Source organism: Heteronotia binoei, unplaced genomic scaffold (genome assembly GCF_032191835.1).
Source record: "Heteronotia binoei isolate CCM8104 ecotype False Entrance Well unplaced genomic scaffold, APGP_CSIRO_Hbin_v1 ptg000122l, whole genome shotgun sequence".
NCBI classification, from domain to species: Eukaryota; Metazoa; Chordata; class Lepidosauria; order Squamata; family Gekkonidae; genus Heteronotia; species Heteronotia binoei.
The window spans coordinates 677,762-694,083 of NW_026799994.1; the positions used below are offsets into that span (position 1 = coordinate 677,762).

At 40.3% G+C, this 16,322-nt stretch overlaps 1 protein-coding gene across 1 annotated transcript in view; it reads right to left on the bottom strand.

The window, feature by feature from the left end:
• The window catches only part of LOC132590521 (protein furry homolog), a gene marked incomplete at its 5' end in the record, with an annotated part of 117,346 nt that overhangs the window by 18,249 nt on the left and 82,775 nt on the right, over positions 1-16,322 (bottom strand). The window contains 5 exons of the mRNA XM_060263432.1: positions 1,366-1,555; positions 1,998-2,164; positions 4,504-4,665; positions 5,323-5,523; positions 14,513-14,683. Of these exons, the coding sequence (XP_060119415.1) occupies positions 1,366-1,555; positions 1,998-2,164; positions 4,504-4,665; positions 5,323-5,523; positions 14,513-14,683 (891 nt within the window). The remainder of the gene's footprint in view (positions 1-1,365; positions 1,556-1,997; positions 2,165-4,503; positions 4,666-5,322; positions 5,524-14,512; positions 14,684-16,322) is intronic.

The window sequence follows — 16,322 nt, forward strand, 5'->3', positions numbered from 1 at the left end:
ATTTTACAATGAAAGACTTTGTCAGCTAGGTATCAAGGTACAGTTATCAGATTATGTGAATACCACCCAGAGTGCAGTTAATATTATTCAACCCAACTGGTAAAAATTAAATAATGTATGTGCCATCACTTGATTTTTTTAAAAAGTCCTCTTTTCTATCAAACAGAATAATGAAAAGAACTACACTGGATGCTGAATTTGTGGACTCAAAGGGTTTCTTCTAAAGCAAGGGTTTCTTCTAAAGCAAGGATTCCCCAGGTTTCAGCCACCTAACTAGTACTGTTTTCCTCCCTCTTCACACAACATCATCTTCTGTTTTGTGCACAAACTAACAGCCCTTTCTCTCCTACCAAAACCAAACAAACAAAAAGCCTGTTTTATTTTAAACCTGTACAAAACTTGGTATTTCCTGGGCAGGACACTTTGCATAAGCAGTTTCTTGTGTCAGGAGACAGTGCAACTGAGGGATTTCAGCAAAGAGACAGTCAATTACTCTTCAATTACTCTTTAATCTGTTGATGACTGAAACTGGCCAGTACCTGACAACAATTAGCACCTTTTAGACAGATGGGAGGGGATCATTGGAGGAATCAGCAATTAGGTAGAGGGTTTTAAGGTTTTTTTTTTTTAAAAATAAAGTATTAAAAATAAGGTTTTAAAAAGTTTTTAAATAAGGTATTTCTATTCAGCAGTGCTTTACCCATGGCCCTCAAAATAAAAATAAAGTGGTCAGTGGAGTATTCTGAGGGGCTTCAATGTATATGTCTGGTGTGAAAAGGAAGCCACTGTTAAAAGTGGAGTGAAAACAGATTAACCTGGCCTGTGTGGAATTTCTACTACAAAGGCAATTTCACTCAGAATCTCAGCAACAACCAGATTGCCATGGAAAATCACCCTAGTGTGGAAGCAGCCTAGGTTGCAACTGCTCTTTCTAGACTTTGGTGCAAAGAAAGAAAGGTACAGGTAGAAGGGTACAGAGTGAGCAATAAGAAAGGCAACTTGGGGTGTCCGTGTGTGTCCCTGGGAAGAGAACCCCCACATTATCAGTGCAAAAGAAAGACCCTGCAGACCAATGTAAGGGTTTCCCACTTTCTTGGCTTTCGGGTGTAACATTCACAGATCTAGGGCTTCTCTGGCTCCAACTCTATCACTGAAACAATTGTCCTCAGTAACTGATTTGATTGACATTAGACTATGCTATGGAAAGGTAAATTTTGGGACATTTTCCCACCATGATAGAAGCTGATAAGTTGGGGAAATGTTATCAGGGTCTAGACCGATTGACACCTTGAAAGTCTAAAGAAGACCTTATTAATTTCACTAAAAAGGTTGAATTACCTGTAGTTCTCACAAGTATGTTCTTACCTTAAACAAGGAAGAGAACACGTGAAAAGTGTAAACTGCACAGGAGCCATCTGAATCACACATGAGCTGGTTGATATGGCTACGCCAAGCTTCTTCTGCATCATCACAAGCTGCTGGCTGAAATGCAGCTAGGATAGCCGAAAAGAATGGGGAAGGAGGAGGTGAAATATTCCTGTCGCCTTCACCAAAACTGGACAAAAGTAAACAAACAATGAATCTAAGAACAGATAACCATGCTACATGTTCATTTAAGCTCATGTATGTACCCTCATGCATAAGGGCAGACAACAAAGATTTAAATGACCTGACTTGCCCTTATTTATAACTCAGGAGCATTGTGGGACTTCAACATTTTTTCTGTTCTATAAAATAGGCTGCCCTGACTTGGATGGTCTAGTCTAGCCTGATCTCATCAGGTCTTGGAAGCTAAGCAGGGTTGACCCTGCCTAATTCTTGGATGGGAGACTACCAAGGAGTTCCACAGGTTTGCTATGCAGATAAAGGCAATGGCAAACCACCTCTGTTATTCTCTTGGCTTAAAACCCCTATGGGGTCACTATGTTGGCTGCAACTTTTGACAGAACTTTGCACACACACAAAAGAGGTTTCCACTCAATGTCACAAAGGCATACCTGGCAAGTGTATACTGATCCATCAATCTATCACCCTTCTCTTCAGTTTCTGCCATTTCTAGACTAAAACTGTCACTGTATTCAAAAGCCGCTGGGAGTTCATTGGTAGAGCCAGAGAGATCATCCTCCTGTACTGATGTATCTTCCTCTTCTTGGGCACCTTCAGCCTATGGGGATTGAATTAAGTGCTGTTTTAGGTGCATGGTATTTTAATTAGTAAAAAAGGGTATACTGAGCAATACTGAAAGGCAACAGTCAAGGAGCTTCCCTTAATTTTTTTTTTACATTTTTGAAACATATCCTACGGAAGACAACCACATTGAATCTTCAACTGCCACTGACAACAAACATTTATTCCACATAAATGACCTGAGTAACAGTAGCACCTTAAAGACCAGGGGTGGCCAAACTGTGGATCTGGAGCCACATGTGACTCTCTCACTCATTGCGTGGCTCTCGAAGCCCCCATCACCCCGCTGGCCAAATTGGAAAAGGCATTTCTCTCTTTAAATCACTTCTCCAAGCCAAGTCAGCTGGTGACTTGAAGAATGAATTTAAAGTTGCTTTCTTTCCACCTTTCTCTTCCCCCATATTTTGCCTTCCTGTCTTGCGTCTCTCAAACATCTGATGTATATTCTATGTGGCTCTTACATTAAGCAAGTTTGGCCACACCTGTTATAGACTAAAAATACTGTGGTAGGGTACCCTATCACAAATTTTGTTAGTCTTTAAAATGCTACTGGACTCTTACTGTTTTCTGCCACTACAAACAAAGCAAGCCATCTTGATAAATTACCTGAGTCAGCTAACACAAACTTTCTATGTACCCTGTTGACATTTCTAGCAGGAGTCAGAAGCAGAATTATTAATTTAGATCTCTGTCATCATGACTCCCTCACAAAGATCTAAAATTACAGAATGGTAATATGAACAACCACAATACATAACCTATAAAGAAGGCCATTAACTGGAAGTGCTTATAATACAAGCCACAGAACCTTTTGTATATTGAGCAAACATAAGAACGTAAGAAGAGCCCTGCTGGATCAGATCAATGGTCCATCACGTCTAGCATCTAGTCTAGCACTGTCTCACACAGTGGTCAACCAGTTCCTTGAAGGGCCAACAGGAGGGCACAGAAGACAAGGCCTTCCCCTGATGTTGCCTCCCGTCTCTGGGGTTCAGAGGTTTAGTGCTTCTGAACATGGAGGTTTCCCCTAAGTCACCATAGCTAGTAGTTCCTGACAGACCTATCTTCCATGAATCTATCTCATCCCCTTTTAAAGCAGTCTATACCTGTAGCCATCACAACATTGTCTGGCAATTAATTCTGCATTTTAAACACATGTACCAGAGAATACCTGAGCATTCTATCCCCAACCTTGGTCTGTACTGCAGACCACTTCTAAGTTTCCATCTGTCTCAGGCATAACATTACAGGTGACAGAGAGGACTGCTTTCAGATGTATGGAGTTCACTACACAGCCCTCTGGGTACTGGCTGGTATTGCAATCCTAAACACAGTTACACCCTTCTAAATACATTAATTTCAACGGGCTCTAGGAGGGTGAACTCTGTTTAGGATTGCAATGCAAATGTTGTTGGCCGGTCCCAGTGCAGCATCTAGAGTGAAGATCTGTCATCAATTACGGAGTGACAAGTTCTTGATACCATTCCTTGTGCATTCTTTTAAAAGAAAATAAAACCAAACTTGGTTTTATGTCAGGTAGCTTAGCTATATCAGAAATATCAATTGTTATTGTTGCTACTACTGCTATGTAAACTTGTCCAGTTAATAATATTATCTTTCCAGCATTTATCTCTCTGATCCTGAATTGTGCCAGTGTGATGGATTTACAAAATGAAACACTGGCACAGAGCTACCAACCACAGAGCACTGGCACAGCTACCAACATGTCCATATGCAGCAGTTTCAGGAAAATGGTTCCGTCTGACTCTGGTTTGCATTATAAAGTTCTGTTTAGATTTTGGAAATGGAAGCATTTCTAGAGAGAAGAGAAACAACTTCAGAATAAATTTATGATATTACTATAAAACTTTACCAACCTTTGATAACTGTGTCCCAGCCAAACTTCATTTTCATACACAACAGCTTTTCCATTTTTTTTAAAAAAGAACTCAGTATAATCAACATTTTATATTCCTAAAGTAGACCAAACAGGCAAGAGCTGAATTCAGTGTAAGCAGCTGCACAATGAAGCTCCCACATTTGAGAAGAAAAATGGAATTCATGCTTACACCCACAGGGCAATCTTTATACAGCCCCATTAATGTTGGTAGAAGTGTGGTGCTGGCATTTCACAAGGACTGTTAACTTGGAAATACATAGATTTAGTTTGGAACTAATTATGGCTGGATGTGCTGTATTAGAGTGTAAAATTTCAATCTAAAATCCTAAAATGATGGTTTCTAACATAAGAAAAAAACGTATCCCCAGTCCACTTCATCCCCCACAAAGAGCATTCTTATAATAATGTTAATTCACCTTTGAACCTTCAGACACTTGAAGATTATTCATTTCAGGCAAAGAAGTATTAAAACTAGAAGTTCTTGAGCTGAAAGAAGGTGCCGTCGCTGAAGCTGCTTCACCAGGTGTAGAAAGGGGGTCAATGTGGTTTGTGTCTTCAGACGGGGAAAGTGTCATGATCTGTTAAAAGAGGAACATTACTAAGAACACAATCCACTTGAAGGTTCTCCTATGCCAAGACAACTGAAATGAATGGGAACTGCACAACAGCTCCCATTCATCTTCCATGATGCTTCTATAGGAGGACTTTGCTTTGATGATGCCCAACATGTGAAGTCATTTTATCATGAGGAGCCTCTACAATAATACTGAAAGTTACATATTTCCATTGGTGATTACTGTTAAATTTAAGCCTGTCGTTTTATTACTAATCCCTTAATTTTTTTGCACAGATCTTTAAAAAGAAAAACTACTTAAATATTCTATCATTCCAGTCTTCTGTGCCATTTTACCAGAAACAGAAGCTTTGTTTTGCAAATGCTACATTATAAAATGTGCAGAGTTCAGATGGGATCTTTAATCCAGTATGACTTATAAAAATGCGCTGAATAAAGCACGGCTTATCAGATCTGACATTTCCTGTGCACAGAACGTGCTTCTAAATCTCTTCTACATTTGCAAATGAAAATAAAACAGCAGGCAATAAGCAAATACTTACCTACGCAAGATCCACCCCTTCCTATTGCATGCATTCAAACTCATTTCAAACGCAGGGCACTAGGAACCACTTTTTAAAATATAATATAGCTACTAGCAGCCTATAATTTAACTACTTACTAGCTCTGATTGCTCCAGGATTTGGCTTGTTGTTAGGTCCTCCTCCTCCGATGACTCATCAGAGTCTTCGTGGTTTATTTTGTTTAGGCTGGGCGTACTTCCTGAAAGCTGGCTTTCTTCCAGAAGTTGCATATCACACTTGTCCAGACTATCAAGAGAACGCCTGCGTACTCCCCAGTTGAAATTGTCCATGCTTTCACCCTGCAATCACAGCACTAATTGTTTTCTCTGCTACCATATAAGTACTTTTTTTTTCTGCTGTAAGTTTTATTGAACAACATCTCAAAATATTGGGGTTTTATATCTTTAAGCAGGAAAATTCTCTTTCTATAAAAGTATAATTAAATTAGTATTTTTAATGAATCCGACTCTATGCAGTTTTAAGGGGGGCTTATGACACTGCGGTCAATGAATGACCCAAACTCTCCTGTATCCCAAGGCTAAGTCTGCAATGTAGTAGACAGGACAACATTCTGTTCAATTCCAGGTGGCCTACCCTGCAGAAATCTTTTAATGACTGTCAGATTCCTATTATATAGGGCTGCCAATCTCCAGGTGGCAGCTGGAGATCTCCTGCTATTACAACTGACCTCCAGGTGACAGAGATCAGTTCACCTGGAGAAAATGGCCACTTTGGAAGGTAGGCTCTATAGCATTACACCCTGCTCTCCCCTCCCTAAACCCCACCTTCCTCAGGCTCCACCCTTGAAATCTCCAAGTATTTCCCAACTCAGAGCTGGCAACCCCAAGTAACAAACATCATCCACTAGGCAGCATTTCTGGTGTATTTCCACCTGAATTTATGGGGATTTATTTAAACTGACATAAGTCAAATTCTTCTAATTGCTCTTTTTAGCCATTTTAGGTTCACAACAACAAAAAACCAAAAGGGCAATATTTTAGATTTTCTGTACTACATACATGAACACAATACTTAAGAGCAGGACTAAGGCAGATCTGGATGCATTTTCAGTTTGGCATGCACAACACCAATGTCACAATCAGCAGAGTTTTTCATTGTAATTCAGCCTTCACTTTGTACATTTGAAATTATCTTTTCTTAAGCATATTTTATTTTTTTTAAAAGACCATCTTTCAAACTATATATTTTTTAAAAAACAACCATGCCCTATTTAAATATTATATATACGGTAGTTCAGATTTTGGTCATTCACATGCAGGTAGACATGCTTGATTCTAGCAACAAAGCATGAATGGCTGCAGAGCTATCTTTACAGTTTTTAAAGATAATTGTAGCTAGAGCAGAAACAAATGCACACAAAGGAACTGTAATGTGGTGACAGAGTTTAGAGAGTTTTTAAAATGAGCTAAATAAATCAAACTATGAGGTAATTTGGTCTTTTCTCATGAAACCCACTTCTTCCAGCTGTGCTTGAGAGGAGAAACTTAGGTCCCAATATAAAGACTTGACAACAAGTTCTATGATCACACCTGTGCAAATAATTTCTCTAATATGAGCAGAGCGACATCACGGCAACAAGCTCACACCACAGTGTAGCACCTCTTTGGAAACCTGGAAAACCTGAAATTTGGGGATTTTTCCTCTTTACAAAAGTGAAGGCACAGTCTTGGGCCTGCAGATCACACTGATGCAGTTATTTGTACAAGTGAACTTCCAGTTTTTTATGAGACCAGGAGGAAACATTTTTTTACAGGATCTGAAGAAGTTCCATTTGATTTTGCAATTTGGAATTTCGTGTATTTTATGCAATTGTAAATATTTGTTTCAGCACTAGCTACAACTGAGAGCGGGAAACAACTCCAATAACAATTTATATATGCACTTCACTGTGGTAAGGCTTTGCCTCTCCCAACCTCTTCCAATGCTATTTGCCAAATAATGGCAGAGGATCTGGTAAAATACTAGCTATTCCTTTTGCAGTGTTTGTGCACACTCTTCTAAAGTATTTGGCACTGGCATGTAGCCGGACAGGATCAGCTAAGCAATTCTACAGAGATTTAAAGATCCCAGAAGTTATGAGATACGTCATGAGGATGCTTGTTCAACATGTGAACACTAAGCACTCAGAATATGAATTCTATATAATTCCATGTTCTCAGTACTTTTAAGAAACTTGCACAGAACCTAAACTATGTTTATAAATGACAAAAAGGTGGGGAAAGCAGATGCACAAATGATCCCTTTACAGCTTTTTCTTATAATTGGTGGAATGCAGCATAGGGATGTTACTCATGTTCATATTAAGCAAAAAATTACTTCTGGAATTCATGGATCTTACCATGTACCAAATCCATGAATTGCACTTCAGGCATTATAGCAGAAGTAACAACTGAACTACTTATCAGCTTTCTGGAATATTAAAACACTTCTATATCATAGTATCAGGCAGCAAATCCTTCATACACATATATGCGCACACTGAAAGAGACAGAATATATCACAGAATACAACAAAGCATTACATCCACTAGCACATGTGAGTTCAAATAGCATTATCTTACCTGAAGTTCCTGAATAGCAGATATAACAAGCAGGAAACAAATAAAGAAAAGTATTTGTAAACATACTTAATTTAAACATACTCTTATAAACATTTGTCCTACAGTGTAGTTTAAAGCTACCAAATGAATAAATTTATTCCTGCCTAAAATATATGATAATGACTTTCACAGCAGCTGGGTTCTTACATATAAAAGAGTTGCCAAACTCCAGATGGGACCTAGAAATTTTCTAGTATTACAACTGATCTCCAGATTTCAGTAGGGTTGCCAACTCCAGGTGGGGACTGGAGATCCTGCTATTACAACTGATCTTCAACAGCAGAGATCCGTTCCCCTGGAGAAAATGGCTGCATTGGAAAGTGGCTTCTATAACATCATACACTGCTAATGTCCCTTCCTTCCCCAGGCTCCACCCTCAAAATCTTCCAGGCATATCTCAGCTCAGAGCTGGCAACCCTGGGCTACAGAGATCAGGTCCCTTGGGGGAAAATGGCTGCTTTGGAGGGTGGACTCTATTCCCTGCTGAGGTCCTTCTCCTCCCCAAATCTCAGGCTCCACACCCAAATTTCTAGAACTTCCCAACCCAGAGTTTGCAATTTTAACACAGTGTGTGTGCATATATGCATGCATGCTCTTTCAAGTCAACACAGGGGCCTAAATTAACAGTGCCATCTGAAGCAGAGTTATACCCTTCTAAGTTCGCTGAAGATAACAGGCTTAAAAGGGTACAGTTCTGCTTAGGTCTGTACTGTTAATCATTGAAACAGAACAAATTTGCTTCTTTCAAACTCTAGAAGCTCCTCCTCCCCTTTTTTGTTTGTTGAAAAAATTTGTAAAGGCATTTTAGGGCAAAGCTGTCAGACTCAATAACAGGAAACACATTACAGCATTACCTAATTATACTGCAATTGTTAAAAATGAATACATTTTTCCCATTATACATCTCAGTTTTGAAGATTTTATATCCTGAAAACAATCAACCCAGTACAGAGTGAACTTCTTCTCAGGAATGTATGTTTTAAATGTGGTCTATGGTTTTCTCAGAATTTGAAACCAGCAACCATCTCCTTTTCCATGTGGAAGGTGAGGAGTTAAGTCCCTTAAGATGACTTTTACTCTTTTAGGGGAACGGCATATTTGGCTCAGCCCCGAATTTTGGCCAGTAGAAAAATGGAAAGCACTGTGATCCAACATGTCTCTCAAGTAACTATTGTTCTAATTCCTGATCAGTTAATTGCAATTAGTTTTAGGGTTGCCAGCCTCCAGGTGGGGCCTGGAGATCTCCCACTTTTACAACTGATCTCCAGCTGGCAGAAATCAGCTCCCTTGGAGAAAATGGCTGTTTTGAAGGGTGGACTCTGTGGCACTGTACCATGCTGAGGTCCCACCCTCTCCCAGATCCATCTCCAAAGTCTCCAGGTATTTTCCAACACAGACCTGGAAACGCTAATTATTTTTGAGACAAAAATTAGAATACAATTCATTTGATTATCCTTATTATCAATACAAAGCTCTATGGCCAATGTATGGATACAGTTAAAGCTAAAGACTCTGTTTCTTATAAAAAAGAGCTGCTGTAACATAAATCTAGGTCTGCCAGGTTGAAACTTGAGGAATATGTAATGTACCAATATATTGGGAACCAAAGAAGTTGTGTTTCTTCTCTGCCTTCCTCCTCCTTTTATTGCAGCAGTAAGCAAGGTGCTATGCTTACCTACTATAGAGCCAGGGGAGAAGGATTGTGAGAGATTCAAATCTTGGTTAAAAAGGAAACCATAACCTCCTACCAATCTTTTAAAGACAGCTAAGATAATTGGACAATTAGACTGGAAACACTGTAATTCACAGAGATGCGTACTGATGAATGGTGCAACATCACTGACAAACTCTTAACATGATGTATGCTGTAGTCATTTTTATATTTTGTTTTATAATACATAATCATTATGTAAGTTGTTTATTTGTAATACCCATTTGTAGTCACTGATGTTTTCCAGGAGGCTGATAAATCAGTCCTAAGGATGCCAGCCTCCAGGTGGGACCTGGGGACCACCCAGATTTACAGCTCATCTCCAGACTACAGAGATCAGTTCCCCTGGAGAAAATTTATGCTTTGGAGGAAGACTCTATAGCATTGTACCCTACTGAAGTCCCTGTTCTCCTCAGTTTCAATCCTCAAATCTCCAGGAGTTTCCCAATCTGGATCTAGCAATGCTACCGCTCCATCCTCTGCCAGCGGATGGGTAACTCTACTCAGTCCAGAACTATTATTAAAAAGCAGCCAGCAGGTTACCAATTAAATTAAAGGTAATATCTTTTCCCCCAAAAGTAAACAAAGTTGAATTTTGAATCTCTTTTAAGGAAACAGAGCAGAGACAACATCGAAGTACACAATTTCTTGCTGCATATGAGCAAGTGTTTTCTGGCCTGCTGGGAAGTCCTACAACTCTAAAATAAGTCACTGTGAAAATACTGAGTCCCGTTAAAAGTCAGCCAGTGACATTAAGGCCATATTAGGCACCCTGGCTCTTTAATATTATCTGGGTGGCAACCCTTTCCAGAAAAATGGAACCTTACCAGAAAATCTTTCAATTTATTTATCCATTATCATGTTTTATGGTTGTCATACAACATCTTCCAGCAACTACTACAGACCAATGCTTCTTTGCCAAGACCTAACGGCTGCTCCATGCAGCTTTAGAATTATTGGCGTGTCACAATGAAATAGCTAACACTGGACAGTGGGCCGATTTTCTGCAGTTGCCCAAGCCTGCTATTCTTCAGCCCCCTAAGTGATTCTTTTCATGTGATTCAGTTTCCCATTTCTAAAACAAAAATAATAGAGAGCTACAAGGACATGGAAAGCTGCTTGACACTGACTCAGTTTATTTATCTACGTGGCCTGCTATTGTCTTCAATTGGCCAAGATCTCAAGCAGAGATCGTTCCCATCACTAGCCTTCAGAGAGATTCCAGGCATCCCACAACTGGAGAGAATATGCATTTCATGCATTTGGCTCCAGAACATGTATTCTATCACTTACCTTTAAATTCTGCATGAGGGATAATCTCAACGGATATTTGGATAGATCCTACAATTCACAGTGGCTAGATGTGAAACAAACCTTCCCCACCTTCTCCTCCTGAGAGTCCCTTGAGTCCCCCAAAATGCTGATGCCGAGTGCTGGAGGGGCATTATGGAGAAATTGCCTTGAGATACATGGGGTTGTAATGAGGGAGAACTGAATGGACCCATCCTGTCCTTTGTCACAAGACAGAATGGGGAAGATTTTGTCTCAACATCAAGATTGCCAGGTCCAGCTCAGGAAATAACAGGAGACTTGGGGGACAGTGCTTAGCAATAGGGTTACTGGCTCTGGTGGGAATACCCTGAGATTTAAGGGTGGATACTCTGGAGGTGGATTTGGGAAGGGGAGGGATCTCAGCAGTCCACCCTTGAAAACCGCAATTTTCTCCAGGGGAACAGATCTTGTTCAACTTGGTAACAGTAGGAAATCTCCAGGTGCTACCTGGAGGGTGGCAATTCTACTCATCATCCTATGGAATTTTCACCATTAGGATTCCTCAGTTGGTGTCAGCTTTTTAGAATCACAAGAAGCTCAGGGAGGCCAGAAAGCCAAAAAGATCTGCAAGCCTTCCCCTTGCAGTATCCTAGGTTTCAACCCACTGTAAAATCACAGAATCATAGAGTTGGAAGGGACCTCCAAGGTCATCTAGTCCAAACCCCTGTACAATGCAGGAAATTCACAAGTATCTCCCTCCCACACCCCCAGTGTCACCTGATCCATGTCCAGAAGATGACAAAATGGGAGGGAGAAGCTATGGCTCAGAGATAGAGCATCTGCTTGGTATGCTGAAGATCCCTGGTTCAACCTCCTGCATCTCCACCTAAGAGGATCAGGTGGTAGGTGATGTGAAAGACCTGTTTGAGGCCCTGGAGAACTACTGTCAGTTTGAGTAGACAATAGTGACCTTAGTGGACCAATGGTATAAGCCAGCTTCATGTATTCAAACTACACTGCCTTAAAAGTGCTATATGAATCACGGCTTACAATATAGTTATGTGTAAACAGCAATCGTAAATATAACCCTAAGTACAACCCTAAATTTTACTGAGGATGAGAGACCATTTTTCATTCTGTTTCATCAAACTTTCTGAATGCATTCTGCCCAACCAGATATTAATTCTTTCCAGTTCTGGCACCACCAAGCTTAAACATTTGACATTTTAGTAAGTTCTTTTGATTATTGTAGGATTTATTTCTGAGCCAGTATGTTTGGTTGAGCTACATTTTAAATGCCTGCAAACAGCAGGGTCATAAACACCGGTTATGATCTATCTTCATTCATAACTTGCCAGCCCAGGAAAAAAAAATTGCCCAACCCTCCAGTTCACAAAAACAGAAGCAAAAGAGCTTTCAGATGAATCAGTGAATGGCACTTCGGGTCACTTGCCAGACCCTTTCCCAGAGCATTAGGCCACAATATAGACTCATGAACTGCTGTTGTCTCCCATAACAAAGGAAGATGCTTTCCCCATTTTTTTTCAAAAAAAGAAAAACTGTATTCCTTAAGTTAATAAGAGGATCACACATTCAGCTTTTAAGAAATTTTATGTCTGCATTTGCTTAGACTGAGGTTACACACGCACACACAATTCCTTCCTGACAAATGGCATGAGAGCAAAAGGTAATTTTTCTTGCTTCAGTGCCAGAATCCTGATCCTGTTTTGTTTTTCTTTAAATTAAAAGTCACACTCAGTTCTGCACATGCAGCCCCACAAGGGGCAAATAACACTCCCGGGGCTAGGGGTGGACTAAGAAGTTTAAATGGCCCCAGAGAAAACAGATACCGAACTTTGTGGCCACTGAAGCATCCAAGCCAAGTGGCCCCTGAGGCACCAGCAGAGTTGCTGGGGCTTGACATTGCTTGCTCCTGCCTGCCAGTGACCCACTGGGAAATTTCCCGGCAAGCTCAATGGCCAGTCCATCCCTGCTTGGGGCCACTTCCATGCCAGGAAAACCGCACAGTGTAGGGAAGAAGGCCAGTCCCCATGACAGTCAGACATCACGTCTAAATTGGCTGTAGCAATATCTGATCCCAGAACTACTGTTTCTCACTTCTCTCACATTCTTCTTTCCTGACACTCTCCAGGTTAGTTTGGGCCATGCTAGAGAGTAATTTACATTTTGGAGGTGGGCACAGAAGAAGGGGGACAGCATACTGCAGCAGTATGTGACATGAAAGTACTTGGACAGATAAGAATGCCCCTCTGAACTTCTCTTTATTTTCCGGTCCTGTTTGCCTTTCCTGCTATTCACTGGCTCTTCTGCTGTGCAGAAGTAGATATGGGAGTGGGGCACAATGTTGCTGGATCACAATCCAGGCAACCTAAATATGATCTTTCCCCCTCCAAATGAAATTCTCAGATGGAATACATCTGTGATACCAGTAAAGTACATTCATAAAAAATATAACAAAACAAGATCTTCCATGCCCTTCAAGTACATGATGTCAGCTGAATAATATGCCCTTGCAGCAGCTCCACTTAAAGATGAACTGACACAGGCTTTTACCTGCCAAGACCTGATTACATGTCCTCAGGCTCCTGTTTTGCTCTCTGAAGAGCTGATGAAATCACAAACAGCAGAGTGGTGTAGAAACTGCTTCGGGGCTTTTAAGTGCTGGTGACTTCATCAGTTTCATGCTACACAGAGATGCACAGCTCTTCCTGTTAACCAGAGATGACCTCTGTTTTGAGATGCCCATCACTTTTGCCTTGTTAAATATACCATGTTAAATATATGTTAGTGTAAACTGCTAGAGTTGTTATTTTTCAAGGCTCAACTACTTTGCCAGGGTTTCTCTGTGGGATGGGTTAATGCACCTTGTTTTTAATGCATATAAACAGAGACATATGCATTAGCATTAAGGGCATAAGCTGTCATGCCAGTGAGGCTCATTTTGAACCAATCATAAGAGACTGTAGGGCACCTACAGTCCTCCTGTGTATCTTTACTCTCAAGTGGCAACCCTCCATCCTTCTGACTATCAAAACAGTACTACTGCAAACTAAATGAAGACAGCATAAGCACACTGAATAGAGCTCTCAATTATGTGAAACTGGGGGATTCGCCACTTTGGTGTGGGAACTGGGGTGCTGTGTGTTCCTATTTTCATCTGTGGAATGCTGGAACATATGTGTGCCCTTAGAATTCAAGAATGTCACTAATGAAAATGATTAATTTAAAACAATTCTGCTGCATAACCTGTGTAAATTAAAATCTTGCATATTTTAACAGTTTAGCACAGCAGATATTTCAACATACTCTTTTAAAAGTTTTTAATATATGGAACTGCAGTATCTGTGTCGTTCTTTAGGAAGTTCAGCTTTAGCCTTCCAGGAATGCTTCTGCAGAGTGCATTAAAGTGAGTTATGAGTAACAACAGCAACAAAAACTACATTGGGAGTAAGGAAGGGTGTGGTAACCTGCCAGCTTTAGGCTACTGCATTAACACTGTAAACATCCTGGGGAAAAAAGTTCATTCAAAATCAAGTTTTACAGTTGCTTAGTTACACTTCTGCTTAAAATAGAAACAGAATGTTATATTATGCTTGAGAATAGTTAAAACGTGGCTTATTTTGAGGCAAGAGTAAAGTTCTTTTATAGAGAGAATGTACCGTACCTCCCCATCCTCCAGTTCCACATCAAGGAAGTCAAAATCCCTAAAGACTCGAAACTGCTGCTCACTGTTTGAATCGTCCATGTTCTCTTGCTCGCGTGCTCCGTCCTCGGAAGCCACCAGGCTTGTCTGGTGCTCAATCAGATCCAAATCACCGCATGAAGAAAAAATTACCTAAGAGTGTGTGTGGGGATGGGGGGGAATCAAAGGAATGTTTCTTTTAAAAACTGTTTCTCTGTGACTCTGCTAGCAGAAGTCTAATGGACTGTGTTTTCGGTACACACCTAATTCCTCTCATGAGTATTTTTAGAAGGTTCTTTTTTATTATTTATGTTGGACAGGTGCCTTCAGATTAAACTTGTACAAAGGCACAACTTTGTGCTGCAGGAACACGTCCAAGCTACCTCTTAATGGCTGCAGATTCATGCTGCCTTGGTGGTTACAGGCATTTATGGAAATGAAAAGCGACTGCAGAAAGAATGAAGGTATATTTTGCCCCTCCTCCCAAACTTGCAGATAAAGTAGGATGTTTTCAAGTTTTGGCTCTTTTGGTTGTTGTTTTTTTAAAAACAATTTTTTTTTATCACTACACACCTAAACACTATTGAGCAGCTCCTACTGAAGTAAGTGAGGCTTGTATAGAACAGTTTTCTAGTGTGTCTTAAATCGTCAGAGATTTAGGATATAAATAGGCTAACACAAAAGAAACAAAAGGATATACCCAGTCTGAAACATCTGTTTTTCTAATTGTACCGTACAGTTGTATCCATATTTGTTATCAGTTTTTAACATGCTGTCTGTTGATGAAAAGAGAAGGCAGAGCACAAGAGGTCTGCAACAGGATCAAAAAATACTGACGAATCACATCAGTGGGGGAAAACCACAATTAATAATAATGCAGCAGAATTAATAATTACAATACATCTTGTTTCAAACTCACCTTATTATTTTTTTTACAGAGATTCAAAACATATATTTAAAATGGTGCTTGGTGTGGTGATGACAGGACCCCCAAATTGGTTGTGAAGATACTCAGTTTTATAGGACCCTCTCCCCCAGATCTATTTTGGATTTTAAGATCTTTCTTTAATCCAGGCCCTAGAAAGTGTGGCTCCATCTGCTCCCTATCCCCACAGACCCATCCTCATAATTCCCTTCCCTTTCTTAACTTATCCAGACTTACTACCAGCAAGTAATACCTACCACAGCACATGTGCCAGGATGTGTCCACTAATTTAGGCCCCAGAAACTCTAAAGCATGTATGACAATGTTCCAGGGCCACTGTTACTAAAGAAAATGTCATTCACATGTTTCTTACAGTAACAGATGATGCTATGCGTGTTTAGAGCACTATCTAAGAGCACTAGGAAACAGGATCTTCATTTTCTATACTTTTCTGCTATAACACCCCCATCCACTTCCCTCCTCTCAGAGGCAAGATTTTCCCTCTTTTTTTTATTCCCCTGTCTGAGTGAACCAGGTTCCCTAATAATGTGTTCTCTTCTTTCCTGAAGAGCTCTGGCTGTCCCACCCTGTCAAAATATAATATTTTGGTTGTTTGCTCAGCCCAGGAACCTGAGGGTAGGATTTGGAGTCCCATTTAATTTTAATGGAACTCAAGACAATTTTTATATTCCAAATTAACAAAATGTGCTATTCAACATAAAGGGGGAAAGTCAGATGTTGAAATTTCTGAGGTAAAACCAGTACATCCATGGACATCAATAGGGCTGCCAAGCTCCTGCTGGGGGTGGGGGATACCCTGGTTTGGGGGTTGTCAAGGGGAACTCAACTCCCAAAGAGCTCCATCAT